Raw genomic sequence first — 19,873 nt, forward strand, 5'->3', positions numbered from 1 at the left:
CAGAAAAGAGGATTGTTTTGTTAACATCCTCCAAGAATAAGAAATACAGTCAGCCCTCCATGTCTGTGGGTTCGTTATCCGTGAATTCAACCAACCACAAATTGAAAATATTTGAGAAGAAAAATTGTATCTGTACCAAACACGTACAGACGTTTTTCCTTGTCGTTTTCTAAACAATACAGTAATGAAAACTCTGCATAGCATTTACATTGTATTAGGTATTGTAAGTAACCTAGAGATGATTTAACACATGGGAAGATGTGGATAGGTTACAGGTGAATATTATGTCATTTTCAATCAAGAACTTGAGCAACTGTGGATTTTGGTGTCCATGGAGGGTCTTGGAACTAGTTCCCCCATGGATACTGAAGGAAGACTCATTTGAATTTCTTCATGGTTTGTAGAATTTTTTAAAAAAATTGGCTTAAACTTAAGCTAAATTACCAATATTTTGGAAAGATTTTATATCATATCACTTTCTTAGTTATTGACAGTAGAACAAATAGGTGGTGTTAAAGAGAAGTTTATTTTTATTGCATATCTAGCTATTCATATAATAAATAGAAACAGTGTATATACTGGCAGACATAAGAAACCAAAGACATACTATTAACTATAGAATCTGCATTCTCTTCTGATCCTCAGCATATTGATTTTAGTTCATTGCTAATGTTTCCTAAGGCAAAAGGAAGTTAGGTTGCTGTATTATAATTAATGTATAACTTAGCCAGGCACAGTGGCTCACACCTGTAATCTCAGCACTTTGGGAGGCTGAGAAGGGCTGATTACGTAAGGTCAGAAGTTCGAGACCACCCTGACCAACGTGGTGAAACCCCATCTCTAGTAAAAATACAAAGATTGGCCAGGTGTGGTGGTGTAGCCCTGTAATCCCAGCTACTCGGGAAGCTGAGGCAGGAGAATTGCTTGAACCTGGGAGGCGGAGGTTGCAGTGAGCTGAGATTGCGCCATTACACTCTAGCCTGGGTGACAAGAGCCAAATTCCGTCTCAAAAAAAAAAAAAAAAAAAGTGTAACTTTTTCTCAGTTCCCCAGAGTTCTCTTTCTGTGTTTATTTTTTGAATTAGGCAAAGGGAAGCTTTTCCCTAAGAAGTTGCTCTGAAAAGAAATTTAGAGATCTGAGTCCTACTTTTATGTCTGCTATTAGTTTTTTTGCCTTGGATGAGTCACTTTTCTAAGTTTTCTGTTTTATAAAATAAAGAAATTGGATGAGATGGTTCAACATATCCTAGATGTAACGTTTCTTGCTTATAAAGGGAGATAATAGGGACTCTTGGGGAGTTTGTAGGAGAAAAATTCAGAGTAATAAGAGTTAAAGCAATTCAGTTACGGTTTTAGAGTTTAAACACCTAGTTTTTGATTTTTAATAATTTCTTGATTGATTCATAGGTATTTTAAGTTCAGGAGGGGTTTTCGTTGGCTGGCATGCTGAAGGGGAAAGGAATTTTAAACAGATTTTATTTTAAAGAATGTATTGTTTGAATTTCAGTTTTGAAACAAAGTTATGTCAGATATTTTCAGACCTCAATGCCACCTATCGTACAATTCAAGGCCATTTACAATCTGAAAACTTTAAGGTACGTTTATTGTTTTACTATTTTTGCCCTAGTGTTTTAAATGGGTCGGGGGAGAGGGCCTTGAAGGGCTAGAAAAGTACATAAGACAAGTATGAGACATAAAATTAAAACTTAGACGTTACAGAAGTTACTGTTTTAAAATTCTGTCATTTTTGTTTTTATCAAAATCAAAAATTTTAAAGATACTATTTTGACAGTAATTTAATTTTAGTTTTTAGTTTTAAGTATTGTTTAAATATTATAAATGTTAGTCTTTTTTCATAAAACAGCCAGAAGAATCACTTGTTTTGTAATGGTATATACTATTTAGCTGGATTAAAGACATACATTTTAATCTATATTTAGAAAGTCTACTCTGTTACCAATTTTTTTATAACCTCTTAAGCTGTAGTCCAGTGTTAAGAGCCAGGTGGAGTACTTTATTTATAATTGACTAAGTAAATATGCTTTCATGGGAAGATGACTTTTTTAAGAAAAATTTTTAGTTTGGGAAGATGCCCAGTGACCCCACCATTTAGGGCATTCAGACAACTCCCATTTTTAAAGTTTTTGACCTTAAATTTTGACCATAAGTTAGAATTTTAAAAAAAGTTTAGGGAAGATACAGAGTAAAGTGTTAACCAGAATTAGGAAGTACTTTACTGGACCATAAGGGGATTCAGGTCAAAACTTGGCTACTTTGGTTTTAAGTTTTCATAAGTTTCTATGTAAGTCTTTCCTGAATGTGGCCCATGTGTAGTACTAATGGTATGGGAGCTGACCTTAGGTGGTAAAGAGCAAATAATTACTGTTTATTTTTCATTATATTTATTTTTAGGGTTTTTTTTTTTCTTTTAATTAGAAGGTGACATTGATTTTTAAAAAAAATATGGTAATATATAGTAATTTTCTTAAAAAATGTCAGTTTAAAGGCAAATTTAGCAAATCTTGATGGTCATTCTCATGAACTGAAATTTGAGACATATAGCCCAAAATAAAAATTTGTTATCTGTTTCCTATTTATTTAGCAACGGGTAATGACTTGCTTCAGAGCATGGGAAGATTGGGCAATTTATCCAGAACCATTTTTGATCAAACTACAAAATATTTTCTTAGGACTTGTAAATATTATTGAAGAAAAGGAAACAGAGGTAGGCACTCTGTATTTGTCTGGTTGTTTTTACAATTCGTTTCTGGGTGGAGGTTTCTTGGAATTATGCTACGTTACATATGCGAGGTATATTTCTTTGTGAAAAATATCTGTTGCTTACCACTAAATACTGGATTTTTATTGCTGGAACTCAGGAGTCAAAATTACATATAGCAGGAATTTTCTGTGTCCTTATGTAAAAATTGATGAGTGGTTTTTTTATTTAATGACCTAAGACTTATGGTATTAACAGTAGAAAAAAAGCAAGTAATAGAGCAGTATATATGTAACATGACTTTATTTTGTTAAAGATAGCTATATAAGTAAAATATGTTCATGAAAAGATGCATCACATGATAGCAGATATACACCACTGTTCTGTTGTTTTTCTTTACCTCCTAAATAATTACTGAACCCTTAATGTTTAATTCTGCCTTACTAGTCAAGCTACTATGTTTTCACTTTTACTCCTGCAGGGTCTTCCTAATTGACCTTACTGTTGCAACCCACATGGTCCTTGTTTCAGTTTCCTAAATGTGTATTTTCACCTACCATTGGCCTGTATACATATCCTTCCCTCTTTCTGGGATTTATCTTTACCTGAGATCCTTCAGATCTCAGCTCAGATATAACCTTAGAGAGCCTTCTCTGACCTCTTTAAGTGAAACTTATTATGCTAATAGTATGATATGCCTTTTTGCTGTAGCAGTTACCATAGTTACAGTTAAGTATATATAGTTGTGATGATCTGATTTCCTGGTTCCCCCACCCCCCAAAACAATAACAAAAGCCTTTACTAGGCTCTGTAACAGGGGGACCAAATTTGTTTTTGCTCATCATTGCCTTACATGGTACCCGGCACCAGTGAACACTTGGTAAATATTAGATAAATGCACAACTGACTGCTTCTTTAGCAAACTGGATGATAGAATATATATTCTTACTATGTTCTTACAATGTACCTTGGATTGTGGGTATCCTGGTATGTTGGCTTGTACTGGATTACACATTAATCTTACAAGCAGTGTGACTTCAGCAAGCAAAGGAAAATGTTATAATAGTACACATTTCCATAGGATGTTCCAGATGACCTTGATGGTGCCCCCATTGAGGAAGAGCTTGATGGTGCACCTCTGGAAGATGTAGATGGAATTCCTATTGATGCTACTCCCATTGATGATCTTGATGGAGTCCCCATAAAAAGTCTTGATGATGATCTTGATGGAGTGCCTTGTAAGTTCAAATTTCAAACTGATTAAATCTAGCTAATAAGTTTGGTGACCAAAACTCTAATTTCCATACATGCGGATATGGAAGAAGGTTATAGTTTCTCATGAAGGTATCAAGTTAACTATTTCTGATTTTTTAAAAATTCAAATACCCAGTAATACATTTATTTGTATGCTATGTATATAAAAGATCAAGAAGAAGCATTTTTTCTGGTCACATTTCTTTGCTGGGACAATCAGCCTTCTATAACATTAGCAAGTTTCTCTTTTTGTCTTAATTGTCAGGAAATTATAGGCAAAATCTTGTGTTCAATTATGCATAATCCTGGGTACCTGGTTTTATCAGTTCTGTATTATTAGTTTTTCTGACCTACAACTTCAGTTTTCCTAGCTGCCTAGAACCATTTCGAAAATAGGAACTCTACACAGCTCTTTGGTACATTTGAATTATATGTTTAAATATTGAATAATGTATGCAGTTTTGTAGAGATTAGGTAAAGGTATTAAAGATTTGTTTTACTTCTCAACTTCTTCACTTGCTTAATATATTACTAACCTGTATTTTCTGAATTGATATAATATATACTGTTAAAAATTTTGCCCTCAGATGCAGAGAATTGGTTTAGTCATAGTCCTTGTTCTCAGGATTACTGTTTGTCCATCCGTGTCCTTATTTTACTTTGCTTTTTAATAATATGGTGAACACCCATGAACGTAATACTTCGCGTCATCCCCTAGTCGTCAGGGTTAATGGCTTATCTTTCCCTAATAGTGGATGCAACTGAAGACTCAAAGAAGAATGAGCCTATATTTAAAGTTGCCCCATCAAAATGGGAAGCTGTGGATGAATCTGAATTGGAAGCACAGGGTGAGTAAAAGTAAAATAAGTTTTTTTTTACATTAAGTACTTAATAAGTTATTTATTGGTGTGCTTGTATATATGTTTTCCTTTTATGTTTTATAACACATTTTAACCTTAATACTCAATGTTATCATATTTTATGTCTAATGTACACTTTTATTGTGGTTGGTGTTGCTGTTACAATTTTCTTAGGTCCTTCAGTTAGTTTGGAGGCTTTGAGAGTAATGAGATATCACTGAAAACCTTTCAGGTTAAGACATTTTAGTAGTAAATGTAGATAGGAAGCTGTACCTACGTAGAAATCTACATAGAGGTCAGTTTCAGAGAAACTTTTTGATTTGACCCTACCATAATGCTAGACTGATTAGATGCCATTTAGACCTGTCTCACACTTACTTAGACCTGTATCCTAGTGCTAATAATCTGTAATTGTTACTATTTGTAGGTTCTAATGAAATCTTAATATTCAACACAGAAACAGGGATGACATTATTCATCACTTCATGAATTTGAATTATACTGTAGGTGTGAGGAAAGAGATTTGGCATATAAATAGCTATTTAGAGAATTGATAAACATAGATAAAGGAAACTTCTGTAATATAAACTTTTCAGTTCTAAAGCTTGAGCTTCCACTGTGCTGCTGCAAAAATGCTAGTTTACCTCATGGAATTACATTCTCGTTTTCCTTCTGTTCAGCTGTTACAACTTCTAAATGGGAATTATTTGACCAGCATGAAGAATCAGAAGAAGAAGAAAATCAAAAGTAAGAATCTAAGTTCCAAATATACTGTTTCTTGTTCATATACGTTCCCTTTTTCATTAAGAGATATAGTTGAAATAATAGTGAAGTGGAAAACTTCACTTTTGCTTTCTGGTCTTGATGGATCTGATTTCATTTTGCTTGTGAGTGTTTTACGCTGGGTTACATTCTCACTTTGTAGTTACTAATTGGTCAACTGCATTTGTTTCAAACCTTTGCCATCGAATACTGTTTTGGACTCCACAAAAAGTGGTTTTTAAAATGTGAGTAGGAAAGGTTATACTCCTTTCTTTTGGATTGTACATTGCTAAGAAAAATATTGCATTATGGCCATTGTGTTATTTAAATATAAACCTTTCAGAAGAACTAAGAATGAATACAAAGGAAAAAAAATCTTTTCTTTTGAAATATAGAGAAATAATTTTGATTTTGCTGTTTGGTAATCACCCCAAAATTGTTTCTGTATTTGACACCTCTGCTCTTAGATTCTCCTGCAAGTTTATATTGGTAGTTTTTAGGAAGTGCTTGACACTTTTCAAACTGGGAGTTGATTTTTTTTTTTTTTTTTAATAATTTTTTAAGAGATGGTTATCACAAACACAAAGCACAGGTTACTGTCTTTTAAAGTTTTGCATTCTTCTATTGTTCTCAGATGGAAGTGGGAACAAAGAGAAAGCCCCTGTGTGTCCTAGCACAATATGGGCGTTTGTGTGGATTTAATAAATGGGCGTTTGGATTGTTGGGAAAATGTGATCAGTCAGCAGGCTATAGAAACACAGTTTGATATGATGGTGAATACTTGTCTACAGTGATGTTTTTCCAGAAATGTTGGTGTGATTAGAACAAGTCAGCAGTGATGATGACAAAATATTTACAAAGTATAGATATGGCTTGCTAATGGAAATAGCTATCTGAGGCTGTTTAGGAATACACGAATTGAGAACAGTTTAGTTCAGTTTGCTTTAAAACAGTGGTTTGCTGAACCCTTTTTATGTTCATGATCCTATGATTAGTAACATCTTATCATTTTAGAATCATTGCTTTAAAAGTAGTATATGTACTCATAAAATAATTATTTAATTTAGGGGGAAGGAAGGATAGAAAAGCCATTGAACTGAAAAAAGTATCGTTTCATTAGTTTTATTTCTAAAGGTATTAGTTGTTTTTTGGGGGGGCATAAAACTGATATTTGTGTTAATGTTTGGAATATGAGTACATTTTAGCATTGATGTTGAAATAATCATACAGTGATGGAAGCCTGGATCACCAGAAGTATAATTTTAGATTTTTCATTTTTCGTAGGAATTCTCGGTAAATCATGATAATGTAAACATAACTGAAAGTACAAAGCAAGAAAAAAAAGCTTTCGCGCAGCTTCTGATCCTTGAAATTTTCTCATGCCTCACTACTACTCTCTAGTGGCTGAATCCTAAATGCCTTTTTACTTAAGGCTGATTTTGTAACTAGTAATTATTTTATTTTGTGGCAATATTGTGATTTGTGGCAGAAATGTGATTTTTAAAGCACGTTTTAGAGAAAAGTTACAAAAACCAATTTCATTTGTATCGAATACTGTATGGATTTAGAATCTTGAATTTGCATGTCTTTTTAAAGAGCAAGGGGAAGAAGATATGATATGATTTGAACCTCGAATTGTGACTAAAAGATAAGGCCAAAACCAGTTTAGAAAAACTGCTTAAGCCTTGAAAAAATTATAATAGCAATTTAAAATATTTACATATTTTAAATCATGAATAGAGCTCATTTAAAAAGTCTTAAGTAATATGGTTAAATGTTAATGTTCAACCATCTAGACCCTTTCTGTGTATATAAAAACATGCATAGCTCTTTGAACGTAAATGATGTAATACTACTGTACATACTATTCTGTGACACGTTTTTCATTCAGTGTCATTGGTATTATTCCATTTTAATCTATTTACCTGTTCTGTGTTCATCTATGATTGAAAACAAACGTTTGGGTAAGTATACAAGGATGTTTACCAAAGAATATTTGAAATTGCAAAATAATTAGAAAAAATTTTACAGGCTAGAATTGGTTAAGTAATCAATATCTGCTGCATTGTATTTTATAGTAACTGTGACTCAATTTAACAAAGTCATGTCCTTATTGACTCTTCTAGAATAATTCTTCAGTAAACATCCCTGTTTACGTAAACAGACATACACTTCACCAATCTAAAAGCATCTGAAACACTTGTAAAATTTTATGTACCATAAAACAGGAAATTCTTGTGTTTAAAAAAAATTAACTAAAAACTATATTTAGGAAATTACTGACAAATCAATGAGAAATATTAAGTAAAACTTTTTTTCCAAAAAGAATATTTTTAAACTGTTGGTTTGGACTTTTTTCTTCCTTAACTAATATTGTATTTAGTTGTACCCATATGGTGATATTAATGATTTGTGTGGTTCCAAAGATGAAGTTAGTAAAATATTTTAGTAATGTCTAGAAAGGATCTTTGGTTGAGAAATTTAAAAACTAGTATCAGAATTTTCTCAGTATCATATCTTTTCTGATTCTGAATTGACAGCCTTTCTTTTTATCTGCCTGGCGTAAATTTTTCTGTCATACAAGGAAGGTCTTATTACGTAAGACTTCAATTAAATTTTATTTGGAAAGAATTTGATTATAACTGTTTTTACATTGTTAGGAATAATTCTACATGTGTATTAAAAGGAATCTTTCTGCTTATCGTAGAATGTCCTTAGTACCCGAATACTAACATAGAAGTGCTTGTGAGGTTCAAGTATTAAAGGCAAAACAGTGTTTGTTCTAGGTTATGCCAGTAGTGTTGTTATCACAGTCAACATTGTTTGTAGGAATTTTGTTTGTATATACATAAACATTCTGAGTTTGTTTGTACATGGGTATCTTGTTTTGCCCAGATTTATTTGCCAATAATAAATACACACACACACACACACAACCCAGTCCCAGAATGTAAAATATATTTTTTAAAAAACCATTCATTCTTTGTGCTTCAAGAACATTTTCTTAATCCTGTACTAGCATTGATGACCAGCTTTACACATAGTTGCCTGTTTATGTTTCCACTAGACTGCTTCTGGAAGGACAGGAGAATTTTTCTTCTTTGTATTCTAAGTGACTTACTCATGATAGTCTCTCAGGTTTTTATTTTCTTCCTGTCTGACCCAGAACCAGTGCAACTTTCAGAATCAACTAAAATGTGAATACTGATATTTGCTAATATATAAAATGCATACATTGCTTTGTTATTAAGGTTATGTGCTAATCAGGTAAGGTCTTTACCAGCTGTATTGATTATTTCATAGTAACTGTGACTCAAGCTCATATATTTTCTAGATTGATTCTAGGCTCTGCTGAAGTTACTAAAGTCTCACATATAGCTTTTTTAATTTTTATTTTCATTTTAATAGTTTTTGGGGTACAAGTGGTTTTGGGTTACATGGATATATTATTTAGTGGTGATTACTGAGATTTTAGTGCACCTGTCACCTGAGCAATGTACACTGTACCCAATATATACTATAGTCTTTTATCCCTCACCCCCCTCCCATCCTTCCATGTCCCAGAAGTCCATTGTATTATTCTTATGCCTTTGCATCCTTGTAGCTTAACTTTCACTTATAAATGAAAACATACAATATTTGAATATTGTTACTCACAATATGAGTGAAGTAACTCGGGAATGGAAAACATGAAGCTTCTTGAAATCACTCTGAACTGTGAAGTATGCAGAAACTAGATTATTCGTTTCATTTAACTGCTGCAAGGAAAGTTTGTTGCAAATGGAAGGCACACAGATAACATAAGCAGAATTTATTAAAGTATGCTTATGTTGAAGCTCACACATTTTCTGTGGCGGAAAGAAGTGTTTTATAAAATTGTCTATAAAATATTGATCAAATATTTTGCAAAAAATGCTTGAGGTATGAATTGTCCTATTATGTTTTGGTTGCATTATTTAAGCTCTAAGACAATGAAAAATAAAATAGGTGGACTATAAAATATAGTACACTCTTGCTACCTTGAGATATAATGTATTCTGCTTATTTCTAAAGTCAAGAAGAAGAAAGTGAGGATGAAGAAGATACTCAAAGTTCCAAATCTGAAGAACATCATTTGTACTCTAATCCAATCAAAGAAGAAATGACTGAGTCCAAGTTCTCTAAGTACTCTGAAATGAGTGAGGAAAAACGAGCCAAACTTCGTGAAATTGAGGTTGGTGTTGCAATGAAACTTAAATTACACTTTATTGGTTTTTCACTTTCTCCACCAAATTAAGCTGCCTCATTGCATTATATCTTAGTGCATACCGTTCCCTCTCTCTGCTTAGAACTCTTCATACCAGGTGACTTTTCTTCAGGCCTCTTCAACCATCTCTTCACTCACAGTAGCCTTTTCTTACCCTTTTGGACTTGCTTCTTCCTATTTATTTCTGTGTGATTTTATATGTATTGTGAGTTATGTATGTGAATGTGTATTTTGTTCGTTTGCTTACTTGCTTATTTAATGTCTTTCTTCCTCATTAGGCTGTACTTCCCATGAAGGGAAAAGACCATGTCTGTTTTCTCTTCATCATTGTATCTCTAATATGTGGCACATAGGAGATCCTCTGAAGAAGTGGATTCTAATATATAGATTATATGTGTATATATATATACATGTAATACATTATATGTTAGGTACTATGAGAAATCCATGTCATTTTGAGTGTTCATAGTATGTATCTAGGAAAAAGTAAAATATTTTCTGGCATGTTCTAGTTATGTTTACATTTTATTAGGCTCATTTTTAATGTCTGTACCTGTAGTATGGAGGAGAGTAGACATTGAGTGGGTCTTTTTTGTTTTGTTTTGTTTTGTTTTTTTTTTGAGACGGAGTCTCGCTCTGTCGCCCAGGCTGGAGTGCAGTGGCCGGATCCCAGCTCACTGCAAGCTCCGTCTCCTGGGTTCGCGCCATTCTCCTGCCTTAGCCTCCCAAGTAGCTGGGACTACAGGCGCCCGCTACCTCGCCCGGCTAGTTTTTTGTATTTTTTAGTAGAGACGGGGTTTCACCCTGTTAGCCAGGATGGTCTCGATCTCCTGACCTCGTGATCCGCCCGTCTCGGCCTCCCAAAGTGCTGGGATTACAGGCTTGAGCCACCGCGCCCGGCCTTGAGTGGATCTTAATACTAAAAAATGGGGAAATGTATAGAAGAGCCCAGACTATCTCAGGCAGACATTTCCCTCCCTTTTCCCCCTCCCCTCTTTTTTTTTTTTTTTGAGACAGGATTTCTCTCTGTTGACCAGGCTGGAGTGCAGTGGTGTGACCATAGCTTACTGCAGTGTCAAGCTACCAGGCTCAAGAGATAGCCTCCGGAGTAGCTGGGACTACAGATGTACACCACCAAGCCCAACTAATTTTTTTTTTTTATTTTTTTTTGCATAGAGGTTAGGTCTCACTATGTTGCCCAGGTTGGTCTCGCCCTCTCCTTTTTAAATGCCTTTTGTTTTGTCCAAGGCTATTCAGACATGTCAGAGAGAGAAGGGCTTTGTAATGCCCTCAAGGGGATGAAATATTCCTAGTAAATGCTAGCAGGAGTTTAGCAATCAGCCTCAAACCTCTAAAGAATGTATGAGAGTGAATTTTCATACTGTATACATTCATTGAACAGTATTTTTGAATGCCTACTGTACGTTAGTACTGTCTCCCTTACTAACTTAGGATACCTATCACATTGGTTACCTCATTGCCGCTTCTCCACATAATCACTGTTGGGCTGATACAAGTTCTTGCCTACCTCTTTGTCAGACATCACCAAACTGAAAAGTAAACAGAGACAGCATTTTGTTTTAACCTTACGTAGAGTCAGTGTGGTGTCATTTATAAGTAGAGATGAAGGATTTTCAGAGTTGATTAGTTGATTTATTTTTTCCTGGGATGTATTCATATACATTTTAAATATGATTTTTAGGGGGATAAGATGTGTGTCAGTGAACACACTCACCTGTGCACCTTTTCAACCTACACATGCCCCTCTTTTACGCCTCTCACCTTATGAGAAGCTCTGCCTTTCTCTGACCTGATGAAACTGTTGGAGTAGAAACAGACTCAAGTTAAATAAAAATACATTTTCTTGATAATAGAAGCTATTCCCTTATATAAATGCCCCAACTGTTTAGAATGTTCTATTTCCTTATTAACTTAAAGAGAGGAAACCATATAATTTAGCTTTTTTGTTAACTTAGGTGGTTTTTACAAACCTTATTCTTTCCACCTTGTATATGTGTATATGCGATACACATGCATGCACATTGCACACGTACACCTTATATGCATACATTTCCATACTACATGTGGTCTTTTGTAATCTAGCCTCTCCTTTATGTATTCAGTGATTATTTCTCCTGCTTTCATAGATACTGCCTCTCACAACTTAGTTGTCTTTCCAGGATTTGGACTATGAACTAAGTCCTGATTTTAAAATGTGTATCTTGGCTTTATCTTAGAATTACCTAATCCTTCTCCTGTGTATTTCCCCTGAGAGATTTAGTCATATGGAATAAAGTTCCACAACAGGTGGCAAACTTGGACTAGAACTCAGGGCTCATGAGCTTTATCCCAGGGCTTTTCACAACTAGCTCTCTTCTCTGCCCCTAAATTTGGATATCCATTTCGAGATTTAGAATCCAGTGAGTACTGACCCTTTTATTGGAGAACCATTAAATAAAGAATTAAGTTCTAAATTAGTTTCTCTAATTAGTTCTATTATATTCTATAGTATATATACTATAATTTTGCATCTCCACATGTGTCCATCTTTTAGCATGGAGTAAATAAAAACCAAATTATTCGTGTTATAAAACATGCTTTGTAAAAACACAAAAATCTTGTAGCTATATGATGTGGTGGTGGCCAGAAGCTAGTTCTTAATCTTTCAGATACCACTGAGAGCAGTGCCTAGGCTGGAGTTACCTTTTCTCATTCTGTTGTCCCCATTTCTACCAACAAGTAGAATAGTGGGTGGGGAACCAAGTGGAGGGTCTTCTATCTTGTTGGAAGAGAGGGATCACTTTCTGTCCTGGTCCCTGAGGAAAGACTGAACAGTTGAGTCGGAAGGTGATAACTGTCTGTTGTCTGAAGGCAACAAGGGAGGGATGGTTAAGCCATTGCATGGGCCACTTCCTTTTGTGTTGAGACCCTTGATCATCTGTTTTCTGTGTGTCTTGGACTTGTGCTTGAGCCTCAGACTATATTAACAGGAACTATAAGTAGGGATTGTATAGTGATTTTTAAAAAGATGATCTTAGGAATCCCTCCTCTCCCCTAAGGAACATTCAGGTCTATTGTTTGACTCTTTTTTTTAACCCAAACCGATTTACTACAAATACATTCTGTGGAAGAGTCATCTTGGTCACGAGAGGCTTCACACAGTGATGAACTTAGCTATTTATGTTGCCCACCCCACCCCCTTGCTTTCTTAGCCTTACATCTTATCTTTTTAAATGCAGTCATGATTAAAACACACAAAAAATGTAGACTTTTAGAGAGCTTTGAAAGAAGAGAAGGAGAGAACATCAAAGATCTGATTATAAAAGACCCTGATTATAGAAGTGAAAATATGTCTGAAATTCCACCACTTTGGGAGGCCAAGGTGGGCAGTTTGAGACCAGCCTGGCCAACAGGGTGAAACCCTGTCTCTACTAAAAAAACAAAAATTAGGCATGGAGGCTGAGGCAGGAGAATCACTTGAACCTGGGAGACTCTGTCTGGGAGGTGGAGGTTGCAGTGAGCTGAGATAGCTGCCACTGCACTCCAGCCTGGGTGAGTGAGACACCGTCTCAAAAAATAATTAATTAAAAAAAAAAAAAAGCGAAAACAGATGGAAAAAGGACAAAATTGGAGAATGTAGAAGAAACATTCATGAAGTCAAAAATAGTGAAAATGCCACTTGGGGCCAGGCATGGCGGCTCACGCCTGTAATCCCAATACTTTGGGAGGCCGAGGTGGGTGGATCACCTGAGGATTAGAGGTTCGAGACTGACCTGGCCAACATGGCAAAACCCCATCTCTGCCCAAAAAAAAAAATTCAAAAATTAGCCAGGCTTGGTGGCATGCGCCTTGTAACCCCGCTACTTCGGAAGCTGAGGCAGAAGAATCGCTTGAACGTGGGAGGTGGAGGTTGCAGTGAACCGAGATTGTGCCGCTGCACTCCAGTCTGGGTGACAGAGTAAGACTCCATCTCAAAAAAAAAAAAAGAAAATACCACTTGGAATGGGGAGAAATGGTAAAAACTAAGTTGTAGTAAAGGGGGTAAAAAGCAAATGAGGTCTTGTTTTGAAGTATAAATAAAATGCTGTAGCAGCGTTTAGTCCATTTAAAGGATGTATCAGTGTTGGAATAAAATAGGATAAAATGTTAGCATCTACAGCAATTTCGTGGGACAAGAATGCTTCCTATTTCTCTTTGAGTAAAACAATACTGAGCAGATTGGCAGCCCAGTGGTACCATCCAGGATCCACGTGCTTTCTACCACTTGGAGGATCTTCCAGGTCCTCATACTTTTCCACCTTATTAGTCCTCTCTTAGAAATCAAGAAGAAGGTATTTTCACCCTTGTAAATTTTTTGGGTAATTTAAGCTCCTTTAAGCCTTAGGGTAGTTTTTATTTTAACTACTTTGTGAAGTCTTTATTTTTAAATTCAAAACAAATAATGAATTTATTCTTTTTACTATTTTTATATAGTACACAATTTTAAGATACTTATATCTCCAGAATAAAAAGCAAAGTTAAGCTCACTTATTGCAGGTTTTTTCTCTCCCTGTAACTGATTTTACTAGTTTTTTCACATCTTTATCCATTGCCATTATATAAGTATATTATATGTATTTGTTTGTGTGTAGGTGTATTGGCCAGAAATCTCTAGGTAAACATCTATCTAGGTGGTCTGTTTTTACAAACAGTGCTACAATGAATATTTTGTACAAATACCTTTGTCCACATATATAGGTAATAAGAGATGGAAGTTTTTCTGTTTTGTTGTTTTTTTTTTTTTTGAGATGGAGTTTTGCTCTTGTTGCCCAGGCTGGAGTGGAATGGCACCATCTTGGCTCGCTGCAACCTCCACCCACCAGGTTCAAGCGATTCTCCTGCCTCAGCCTCCTGAGTAGTTGGGATTATAGGCATGCACCACCATGCCTGGCTAATTTTGTATTTTTAGTAGAGATGGGGTTTCTCCATGATGGTCAGGCTGATCTCGAACTCCTGACCTCAGGTGATCCGCCTGCTTCAGCCTCCCAAAGTGCTGGGATTACAGGCGTGAGCCACTGCGCCCGGCTGGTCTGTTTTAATCAGTATTTGCTCTTACTCTCTTATAAAGTACCCTCCAAATATGATTTAACCTTTTCTTTGTGTTTTGATGTCTAGTGGTTGCACTGTGAGTGAAACCTTCAGACTGTGTGCAGCTTTGCGTGTTTGGTCTTACATGAGCTGAACCAGAATGCCACAGCCCTCCCACCTTCCACCCCTGCCTGTTTTTTAAAGATGTTTATCTGCATTCTGCTGACTGTCATATCTTGCTGGCAGTGTGCTTTCCTTTAGCAACCTTGCTTTTCTGATTTGGGGAACCAGATAGCAAATTTGTTATAATTGTGTTGAGAGTAAGTGGGTTCTTACAGCCATGAAGCACGACTCATGGTTTTTGAATCCTCTCATGACCAGAGAGGCCTCCCAGATATCTGGTCAGCTGACTTTTGCCTAGTTGGACTTGTCTGACAGTTGGCCTTCAGGTGAGGTTATATTTTGACTGAGTACTAATTAAGTTACTACTTTGCTATAGAAAAGAAGCAAAACAGTGCTTGAGAATCTAGAATGATGAAAATGCTTATTTTTAAAATGTTTTATTTCACAGCTCAAAGTTATGAAGTTTCAGGATGAATTGGAATCTGGGAAAAGACCTAAAAAACCAGGCCAGAGTTTTCAGGAGCAAGTAGAACACTACAGAGATAAACTTCTTCAACGAGTAAGGAATAAGTATACCCAACAATACACATTTTTTGAAGTTATTTATTTGACTTCCTAGAATACTGGTATACCTAAAGATGATTTCAAATTATATTCTTTGAATAAATTTTGAATACTGGTAGGCAATTAGAAACATTTGAAATTTGATATTTTAAAAGTGTTTGGTTTGGAAAGGAGCTGAAAGGCAGCAGCACACTATTTTATTCTGGATACTACCTGTGGACAAGAAGATTAATTCTGCTAACAGCTTCCTTTTGAAACTGGAAAACCCTTCAGGACAAGTCACATTTGTGACGGTGAGACACCAACAACCCTGAGAGGTGGTACAGAAAGAAAAAGGTGGAGGCAGGGTTTGGGAAGTTCTGGTGTTGAGAAGTTTATTTCATTTCTCATGGTTTCCAAGGAGGGACAGCAAGTGGTAGAATACCTCATTGGTGAGCTTTGAGTGTTTGAGGGACTTCATCTTCTCGTGCATCACAAAATTTATAGGAACATGCAGAGAATTTTAGAACCAGGAATTCCAGGAATTTTGTTGAGACTGCTATTAATTTTGACTGTCATTGCAAAGAATAATAATAACAATGAGATTATATAGAAAGTGAAATAGGAAAGAGCCATAAAAAGGAACTTAACAATCACTATGAAGTTGTTAATGTACAAAACTGGTGTCAGGGAGGAGTCTGGTAGAGCAACTGTGGTGCCGCTCTCTGCTGCGTACTCCTAGGCAAGTCACTGTAGTCTGCTTTTTCTCTGAAACTGGGTTGATATTCCCAATTTTGTAAGATTATGAGTTAGATAATAGCTACTATTATTACTGTTACTCTTCATTTTAAGTATTTTAGCTATACTATGATTCCTATAAAGTAGACATCTGAATCAGGAAATCATTTTCATTATCAATCAGGAAATGCATCCTACAGATCACCAAAGGAAGTCAGTCTGCTCAGCACCACTCTTTAAAAGTTGCACTCTATATATTTGGAAAAAAGATAAATGGGATTTTGTAAAAGATGCTACTTATGGCCGGGCGCAGTGGCTCACGCCTGTAATCCCAGCACTTGGGGAGGCCGAGGTGGGCGGATCACCTGAAGTCAGGAGTTCAACATGGAGAAACCCCGTATCTACTAAAAAAAAAACAAAATTAGCGGGGCATGGTGGCACATGCCTGTAATCCCAGCTACTCAGGAGACTGAGGCAGGAGAATCACTTGAACCTGGGAAGCGGAGGTTGCAGTGAGCCGAGATAGCGCCATTACACTCTAGCCTGGGCAACAAGCGTGAAAAACTCCGTCTCAAAGAAGAAAAAAAAAAAAAAGATGCTGCTTACCTATACCCCCATAGGAAATTACGCCTTGAGATGCTCACTGTTCTGATGGTAGCAAGCACAAAATGAATAATACTTATATTACCACTTTAGTCTCCTTGCACTCTATGATTATAATTGGAGAGAAGGAACATGATCCTTGCCTGATTCTATAAATAGTTTTATTAGAACACAGCCATGCACATTGACTTAGGTATTTTGTGGGGTGGCTTTCACTCTGCTGTGGCAGAGTTGAGTAGTTGTGACAGAGACTGTATGTGGCCCACAAAGCATAGAGTATTTACTGTCTGGCTCTGTATAGAAAGTGTTTGCCAACTTCTGGTATAGGCTTTTTTCACCTTTTAAAAATTAGAAGAATCAGCTATCACATAGCTTGCTTGATGCATATAAATCATAGAGCAATTAAATTCCTGTTAATGAAGAATTTAGTTTTGTGGATTTATTGTCCATAGCCACTCCTTTATATGCAGAAATCAGAATTTCAAATGAGAAGTGGCAGTTGTAGCATCTGGGGATAAGCAAATATGTTATTTTTTTGGTTTATTGTAGAGTCATGTAGTCAGTTTGTATTTAGGATTTAAAAATTGCAGTGTAATTGGTACTTGTTTCCCACTAATAAAATTTTGATGGAAGATACTGTGAATAACCATTTTCCTTTTCCAGCCTTTTTTCTTTGGTAAGAGCTCTTTTTGATTAAATCAACTTGTTTATAGTTAGACGGTTCACTTTCTACTGACCATTTTATTGTAACTTATAATGGAAAGGGCAGTACGTTGTTGGCTTTTTCTGATTCGAACTTTTCGGCAGGTGGGACAGTAGGGGAAGAGCTCTGATTCTAGAGCTTGGTCTCAAATTCTGACCTGACTCTCCTGTGTGACCATGGACATGGTGCTTAATCTTTCCGAGTCTCAATTTTCATCTCTAGAATGAGGATAATAAAAATTTTCTTAGGGATGCTTTTAATGATTACATGAAATGGTCTGTGGAAAGTTGTTTAGTACATTGTTTGGCCTATGGTAAGCACTCAGTAAATGTTTAGCTGCTGTTGCTAGGATTAGTTTTATTTAGTATAAGCAAAAGAAATGACGAGTTTTCCCTGGAGGGGTAGATTTTTTTTAAAAACAGTATTGTACCTTAAGTAGTAATTTAAAAAATTATTTACTATAAGAGAAAATATTGTTATATAAATGAGATTAACCCAGATTGATATTTTTAAACAACTTAATATTTTCTATAAAAAAACAGGAGAAAGAGAAAGAGTTAGAAAGAGAACGAGAAAGAGACAAGAAAGATAAAGAAAAATTGGAATCTCGCTCCAAAGACAAGAAGGAAAAAGATGAGTGTACTCCGACAAGGAAGGAAAGGTATAACATTTCTCATATTTAATGTATTTACTGGTTTCAAGATTTGCAGTGGTGTTTTATAATATTTTCATTATTGATGCCAGCAAACTGGAAATGTTTGTTCATGATAAACTTGTTTGGGTCCTGCCTGCAGAAGGCGGAAGTAGCGGAGAAATGGGGCATTTAGTTGGCACTTAGTTAACTGGGTGCATCATCCCTTCACGTGGTTTATGTGGTATCCTTAGCCTTAGTTCAGTGCAAGAATTCAATTACAGTATTAGATATCAAACCTGAGGCTTGTGTAACAAAACAGCTTGCTAGATCTTCCTTGTTGCATCCAATTTAAGCATTTTTTCCCAGTATTTGTGCTTGAGGCTGCTACTTGTAAACTTGGGTCTTAGTCTTATCTTTAAAGGAGATTGTTACATAGGCCATAGGTCACTTTAAGTCTTCATTCTAATCAAAAGCATTTCTCTTTCAGTTTTTATTTCTTACTCTCACAGTTCCTAAATCTGATTGAGTAAAGAAAATTGTTTCCTTTAACTGAACTGAGGTTTTCCTAATAAAAAGATCAAGCCATTGCAAATAATAGTCTAGCTTAGTCACTTTACAGATAGTTACAAATAACAAGTTATGCCAATTGGTTAAAAGTTTGCCACTTTTTTGTCTTTTATTACTATTTTGACATAATTTTAGATTTACAGGAAAGTTGCAAGAATAGTATAATTGATAGTTACCCTTCACCCACATTACCCAAATGTTAAAGTATTTCTACTTTCACTTTATTCTTCCTCTTCTGTCCCATCTCCAACCATTTAAGAATAATTTGCCAACATGATGCCCCATTCTCTTAACCACATTCATTTAACCACAATAAAAAGAATCAGTTTAGGAAATTAACATTTAAAAAAACTGATATTTAATCCAGAGACCTTAATTGAATTTTGCCAGTTGTTTTAATAACCTCTCTTATTGCAAAGAGAAAATCCAATTGAGTTGAATTCAGTTGTTGTCTCTTGACAGCCTATCTTAGGACTTACTTGTTCTTGTTACAAAGGACTTTGAATATTGTTAAAAGTAACATTACATGGTTAGAATAAAAGTTAGAGTAAGCTGGTAGGAATCAATAGCTAATTTAGTAAAGGAAAAATGAATACCTGATCCTTTGCTCATTTATGGAATGTTTTGGGGGCTTTGTTCCATAGGAAGAGGCGACACAGTACATCCCCCAGCCCATCTCGCAGTAGCAGTGGTAGACGAGTGAAATCCCCATCACCAAAATCGGAGCGATCAGAGCGTTCAGAAAGATCTCATAAAGAGAGCTCACGGTCCAGGTCATCTCACAAAGATTCTCCTAGAGATGTTAGCAAAAAAGCCAAAAGGTAAATGCAAGTCATTTTTGCTAATATTTCAGATACTAGTTTCCTTGTCATTTCATCAGCTTTTGAAAATAATTTGGTTGGCATACTTTTTTTTTTAAGGATTTTAGAAAACCAAAGAGGTACACTTTCATTTTTGGTTATTGCTCCCCACCTCCTTATCCCAATCTCTTTCATGACTGAAAGTGAAGGCTTCCAACAAGTGAGAACCAGCCAAGAATTTTGAACATCATATCC

The 19,873-nt window shown here is 35.6% G+C and overlaps 1 protein-coding gene across 6 annotated transcripts in view; it reads left to right on the forward strand.

Moving 5' to 3' along the window:
- Nucleotides 1-19,873, forward strand: part of U2SURP (U2 snRNP associated SURP domain containing) — a 76,105-nt gene that overhangs the window by 33,198 nt on the left and 23,034 nt on the right. For 5 of the 6 annotated variants that reach the window (XR_002732259.2, XM_023215362.2, XM_023215365.2 and 2 more), the window contains 9 exons: nucleotides 1,507-1,594; nucleotides 2,602-2,724; nucleotides 3,800-3,956; nucleotides 4,725-4,820; nucleotides 5,513-5,579; nucleotides 9,648-9,807; nucleotides 15,479-15,589; nucleotides 18,160-18,278; nucleotides 19,463-19,639. Coding sequence is in view for 5 of the 6 variants with exons in the window: in XM_023215362.2 (XP_023071130.1) it covers nucleotides 1,507-1,594; nucleotides 2,602-2,724; nucleotides 3,800-3,956; nucleotides 4,725-4,820; nucleotides 5,513-5,579; nucleotides 9,648-9,807; nucleotides 15,479-15,589; nucleotides 18,160-18,278; nucleotides 19,463-19,639 (1,098 nt within the window). In the remaining variant the exon portion in view is untranslated. The remainder of the gene's footprint in view (nucleotides 1-1,506; nucleotides 1,595-2,601; nucleotides 2,725-3,799; nucleotides 3,957-4,724; nucleotides 4,821-5,512; nucleotides 5,580-9,647; nucleotides 9,808-15,478; nucleotides 15,590-18,159; nucleotides 18,279-19,462; nucleotides 19,640-19,873) is intronic. The other variant, XM_023215363.2, reaches the window with a different exon arrangement.

Source organism: Piliocolobus tephrosceles, chromosome 2, assembly GCF_002776525.5.
Source record: "Piliocolobus tephrosceles isolate RC106 chromosome 2, ASM277652v3, whole genome shotgun sequence".
In the NCBI taxonomy this organism is placed as follows: Eukaryota; Metazoa; Chordata; class Mammalia; order Primates; family Cercopithecidae; genus Piliocolobus; species Piliocolobus tephrosceles.